Source organism: Diuraphis noxia, unplaced genomic scaffold (genome assembly GCF_037042655.1).
Source record: "Diuraphis noxia isolate RWA-SAM2 unplaced genomic scaffold, SU_Dnox_SAM2 contig0002, whole genome shotgun sequence".
Classification (NCBI taxonomy): Eukaryota; Metazoa; Arthropoda; class Insecta; order Hemiptera; family Aphididae; genus Diuraphis; species Diuraphis noxia.
In genome coordinates, this window is record NW_028301712.1 from 26995075 (window position 1) to 27001780 (window position 6706).

General features: G+C 29.1%; 1 protein-coding gene across 1 annotated transcript; it reads right to left on the bottom strand.

Annotated features, from left to right (window-relative positions):
* Nucleotides 1–1162: 1162 nt before the first annotated feature.
* On the bottom strand, nucleotides 1163–3432 carry LOC149058288 (uncharacterized). Its single transcript, XM_089221256.1, has 2 exons — nucleotides 3039–3432; nucleotides 1163–1456 (listed from the first exon to the last, which is right to left on the bottom strand). Exons 1-2 carry the CDS (start codon nucleotides 3380–3382, stop codon nucleotides 1192–1194), a joined length of 609 nt encoding a protein of 202 aa, XP_089077382.1. The 5' UTR covers nucleotides 3383–3432; the 3' UTR covers nucleotides 1163–1191.
* Between the last annotated feature and the right edge of the window lie 3274 nt (nucleotides 3433–6706).

Here is a 6706-nt window from a genome sequence, read left to right on the forward strand (position 1 = left end):
GTGTGTATTTTCGTGTTTGCGTGTAGGTATACGTTTAACTTAAATATAGGTATGTGTGATGGATACTGTGAAATGAACCAATGTCTTCACTATATACCTATTGTGTCGGGAAAGTTCTAAAATACAATGCCGTTTGAATCTGTAATTGTATATGACACGTTGTTGAGATGATCAAAAACTCCTACCCCAAACTTATGCCATGGAAAACCCCTTAAGTTTATCATAGTAGTGTCGTTTGAGATACCAATAATATCGTTGCTATTTGAATTAGGTAGTTTTCTTTCAACTTAATGTTATTTTCATAATTTTTCCCACTCCAATACACATACAATTTGGGACTAATTTGTTTGTAAATACTAATATACAGTGTGATCACGATAAGTGGAAACACTCAATAACTATGTGCAGGCTTCATATATTTCAATTCTGCTTTTTCGGCTAACTAATAAACATTATTATACACATTTTCAAATAATTAGACTATTTTTTTGACACTTAACTTTGCGCATGCGCACAATAACTTTTTTTTTTAAATGGCATGATCCATTTTTGACCACAAATTATTATTTTTTGTATTTTTTTATGAATTTTAGTGGTTGAATTTCTTTTCTAAGTCAAAAAATGACCGAGTTATAGCAATTTGATTTTACGTTATTTGCACGGGTATAACAGATTATAAAATACTTATAATGCAATTACTGAGATAAGTTTAATAAAGATAAACACAATAGGTAAACAGGTATTTCATAAATTGGATTAGTTATTTTTATTTTTTTATTGTTAACTAAGTATTTTATAATCTGTTATACCCGTGCAAATAACGTAAAATCAAATTGCTGTAACTCGGTCATTTTTTGACTTAGAAAAGAAATTCAACCACTAAAATTCATAAAAAAATACCAAAAAAAAAAAATTTGTGGTCAAAAATGGATCATACCATTAAAAAAAAAAGTTATTGTGCGCATGCGCAAAGTTAAGTGTCAAAAAAATAGTCTAATTATTTGAAAATGTGTATAATAATGTTTATTAGTTAGCCGAAAAAGCAGAATTGAAATATATGAAGCCTGCACATAGTTATTGAGTGTTTCCACTTATCGTGATCACACTGTACATATTTTATATGAACATTGAAACCAAATGAAGAGTAAGATCGTAAGTTGAAAGTTGTTTTTAAATTTATTATTCTGAAACCTATGTGGAGTGCCGTGGAAACCCTACGAAGTCTATAGTAGTAGTGTTGTTTAAAATATCAATTGTCGTCGTTATTTGCATTATTTTACCAAATCCAACATATATATATTTGGCTATATTACGCAATATAACTGGATTTCTTAAATGATTCAACAAAAACTTAAAAATGATGAGAATGTTAGTAAAATATGGTAGTATCATTTTTGGGTACAGCCACATATCTTTTTCCTTCTCTTCTTCCCGTTCCTCTGAAGGCATTATAAACCTATATACATTAATAAATACCTGATTAGTTTCTCATTAAAATTAATTTTTCGTAAAATAACATATTAAGTGTTATTTATACTATTAAATATTAATATACCTAATGTTTTAAATTAATTTTTCGGAATGGAATATACATCACTACTGTGTATACATATGGTTATTTTATCTATTTATTTATTTATTTTTTTTTTTAAGAGGGAATCCACTCAGGCACGTCGTCAAGGAAGATCCCCTAAGAAATGTCAGTGGCCTCGGACTAGCCCCCTTGATTTTGATTTTTAAATATTATGGTGTGTAATATAATTGTCCCAAGCCGGTTAAATCCTAATTGTATATTAAATGGTACTCCATAATATAGTAAAGTTAACGATCATATAACAAAAATTAAATTCCGAAATTTTATAAATATTCGACAATAATACAAGATAGACAATAAGAAGTCTATTAAGTATTAATAAATTGAAATCTAGGAATGCCAAATACGGGTATCGAACGCACATTTGATAAACACAACTACAGACAATACTATATAGAATAGTGGACCAATACGGTAATCGTATGATAAAATAAACATGCCTAATAACAAAATGATATGTCCCAATATAATATTATTATCTATCGAGTTAAAGACTTAGCACTAAGCAGCGAACCATAGAAATAGACGACTTGTCCTAATATATTTTTTTAAGATGTATAACAAATAACAAAAATATAATGCTTAACTAATACAGACAATACATTGTGAAATGTATTAATATTTTTTATAGATATTGTCTGATAAGGAGAGGAGTGGAATTGGGTACAAAAAACATAAAGGGGCCAAAAAATATTGGCCCCCTTATAGAAAAATGTCTAGTTACGTGCCTGAATCCACTGCAACATTGGCCATTATGTGTGGGGTGTTACGGTGGGGGTTATTTTTGTATAATTTTGTTTGCAGGTTTATTTAGTTATTTTATAGGTACATATTATTTGCAAATTAGTTTTCAGAAGTTACGAGTTAATTGTAGCTTGTAAGACTAGTATACAAATAATAAGATTTACTCTACCCCCCTCCATATATATGTAATGACTTCAAAATAATACCATCAATCATTCCCCGGCCTAACATAAAAATTAGTAAAATCGAAGGGTCAAATTAACATAGGCTCCTCCTCCCAGTATTTAAATCTTCGATTTTAAAATGGTATTAACATTTTAAAAATGATTATATACGCCTTTAGTAAACCAGTTTTTAGGAAATATGAAGTTTGTTGGTTAGTTCGAGGAGTTAACTTTACGTAGTTTGATAATCGAACAACAAATTATGTACTGTTGGACTTTATTTTAACCGGTAAAAAGTTCCCCAGGTGGTGACATTAGTGACATATTTTATATAAGACTGGGAAATAAATAGCTAATTCTGAAAAGCAGTTCGTTAAAATAGGATAGGTACAAATTTTCAAATTAATTGGCTTGGATGTATAGGTGCCTGGGTATAAAATTCATGCTTACAGTTTTTCGTCTACGTGTCTACCGCGGATCTATCGAAACGTGTTGCCTAATAAGTAATAATAATTCGTTATAATTATCAGTAATACCTGACACGACATGGTTTTTTTACAACGAATGTCTGAGTGCCCGTCGAAACCGGTGAATTGTTTTTGAGTTGCATCAACAAACGTTTATTCTCCATCAAATCTAAAATCTCCAACCGCATAGCCACTGCAGCCCTGTGCCTACTAATTTCCAATTTCTTGATCTTCTTCAACGCACTAGCCATTCGTGTACTCAGCGCTTCCAACGGTTGTAGTTCATCCTGTTGGATCTTGTTTGACTTTATTGCAATGTCGATTATGGGAGAAATACTTTCATCTACGGGCTGTTTAATCTGTTGACGGCTACTCTTCGCTGATAAAAAATTTAACACGCCGAAGTTCAACATAGTTGTGGATACGAATATAATGTTATAAAATATTAATTTTTTATCGTCTATTACACGCATTAAAAACTGAAAATAAAAATAATAAAAATATGATTTTGTATTTTCGATTCTAATATAACTTATATTGTCGTTGTTATGGAAATAAAATGGAAAGTAACAAATTCACATCAGTTATTTTAGTTTCCACTTATTTGTAACTCTAAAAAATAACTGTGAATTAATAGTCAACTTATTTTTGATTTTCACTTACAAAAACGTATGATTAAGCTTTTATTATATTTTCAAGTTTTTTAACTGAGTACAAATTTTTTTATCGACAATAATTTTAAAAAAAAAAACTAATAAAATTGAAAATATCATATACCTATCAATAGCTTAAAATAAAATGAAAATGGCCTATAGAAAATTCTAATACAAACATACAACAGTTGTTTCTTATATCTATTGAAAGCGAATGATAGCTATAGATATAGCTGGATTTTAAATGTTGAACTCCCGAATGCACCAACTATATTTATACTTTTCCACCAGAAAATATGCTGAAATTGAAATTAGTAGCATTATTTTTACCACTTATCGTGTACACTAGTCAGAAAAAAAATTAAAAACTACATCATTGTAAAATTCTGTGAAATAAAAAATACAACTATAATATTCAGTGTCCATTCTATGTTCTACTTAATAAGGTACCTATCATTATAATAAACTATTCGGAATAATTGTCGTTTAGGAACATCAAACAATTAATTACATCTGATAATTAGTTTTCAACTTTTGTCATGTTTACTTCTTGTATTCTGTTCTGTATCAAATAAAACCTGCTACTAATAGGCTAAATATTTCGGTGTTTCCTAGTTGCGGACTAAGTGACAAAAACCATGTGAGTTGCGGACGAAATCTAAAAAGGTAATATCCAAATTGCGGACTCAAATACCTACTAATTATGGACAAATTTCCGAACGTTGGGAAATTACTGTTCAATAAGAACAGAAGATAACAGATATAAATCTATATATAAATTATGATTGACATTATTGGACTGATTATTTATCAGCATTAAGATTGTGCTGGTGCTTTTGAGACGGCTGTCAAAAAATATGATTAACTACTGTAAACCCTATATAAATTCCTATCACAATAAATAGATAAATAATTACAATAATCTATGAATATTTTATAAAAAAAAGCATTTAACAATTTTTAAAATAACGATTGCTCTTTTGCAATACACAAATATTTTTAACCCCATCTACCATTTTTTTGGGGAATGGTAAACTCCTACAAATGTAGAGTAATCTCCTACAAAAGATAGTGTTAACTCCTACAAAAGATAGTGTTAACTCCTATAAAATATAGTGTTAACTCCTACAAAAATATCAGTCTTGCAATATATTAACACATAAATTAAAAATGGTTTGAAAAATATAATAAAAATATAAATAAAACATAATCAGTATCATTTACGTTTAAAACAAAATTTTTAAAATATAATAAAAGTGTTAATTAAATAATAGCCATAATCATTTAATCCTAAAACAAAATATATTTGAAAAAAATAATAAAAATGATAATAAGACTATAGTCATAATTACTTAATCCTAAAACAAAAATTGTTTGAAAAATATAATAAAACAATAGGTAGGTAGTAATAATCATAAACGTTTAAAATAAAAATTTCTATGTAGGAGATTACAATATCTTTGATTTTCAGGTAAAAAATTTAAGAGGTTATTAGTGTAGGAGTTTACATTTAATGATGATTCAGGTAAAAAGGTTATTCGTGTAGGAGTTTACATTTGGCCATTTTTTTGGTAGCTTGTCCTAAGTCCTGAAAAAGTAGTGAAGGGAAATATTTTTTGTGTCTGCAACTCGTGTGATTTTTTATTTAAAAAAATTCGTATACGCAACCAGTATTATGATAACGAAACTCGTGTCCGCAATTGTTGTGTTATAATATTGACCTGAATAATTTCGTCCGCAACTAGTACCTATCCGAATATTTGACTAAATATTGAAAAGAAATATTCAATGACCCGGAAATCAACTCATGTATACGGTATACCTCTTGATGACCCGGAAATAAACTCATATTATACCTCTTGATAACCCGGGAATCAACTCAACGTTATCTGTGCAGGTAAACAGGTACCCGGAAATTAACTCGTACGCAGCCGTCAAAAGTTTCTAATAATACAACACATACTACATATTTTATTTTTACTGATGACAATACAATTAAAAGTAATTAAAATAGAGGATGCCACGGACCAGCCACAGTTAGTTTTAAAAATTAAAACGGCCGTGACCCCCGTCAGGCCTATTAATTAACCTACGTATATTATTTACTAACACATTTTGAGGGCTAACTTCAAAAATAATATTGACTCTGCGACCTGCGTTATCATTGTATAACTACCTTTATACAGTTTTCAAACATCACTGATATGTTTGAGACAATAATTTAATAGATTTTACCGATTAGGATATTTTTTGTAGGTACCTATACTAATTATTAAAAAGCTTTCAAATTTGTGGTAAAAATATTCTCTTTTTCCTATGCATGTGACTGAATTAAGATTATTTAATGTCCAATAATTTATCTATGCATCCTTCCTGGTTTTTTTTTTCAAACAAATAATAATCATCTTAACCTAACCTATCTACATCAATCATAAATATCATCGTGATATAATCAACAATATAATTATTGTCATTTAAGCAGTTTTAAAATCTTCGATCTATTAATCATGATACTAATAAACGGTTTGTTGTTGGTATTAATACTCTCAATTGGCCATTAAACATTACAAAAATCGTATATCACGTGACTTAAACATCAAGCACCAAAATTGCCAGGTGTATGTATTATTATATTCTCGATTTGTGGGCTTTCGCGTATCAGAAAATTTTGTTTAGGTGCAACTCATAAAGTCATAACTTATCGTTTATTTTATATATTTTTACGTTCCTATTATAGGTATACTTACCCGACACGCATAAAAAATAGTAAATACCGATGTTCAGATACTTGAGACTTTCAGTTATTATTTGGATATCGGTAAGTACTGGTCATGCAGTTTTTATAATAATTAATATTAAAAACAAATTTCAAAGTAAAAATGGAAAAGTAGAAAGGAAAAGTTGTTATAGTACAGCCGTACAGGTGCTTCTTCTGTGAATCGGAGAGTAGACTTGTCGTCTCGCGTAGGTAGTGTAGTTTTTTATGAATTATACTGTAGCCTGTTAACGATAACCTAGGATTATAAGCAGAGAAAGTATAAATGGAAAATCGCCCCGTATCCAGGAGAATACTCCAATTAGAAG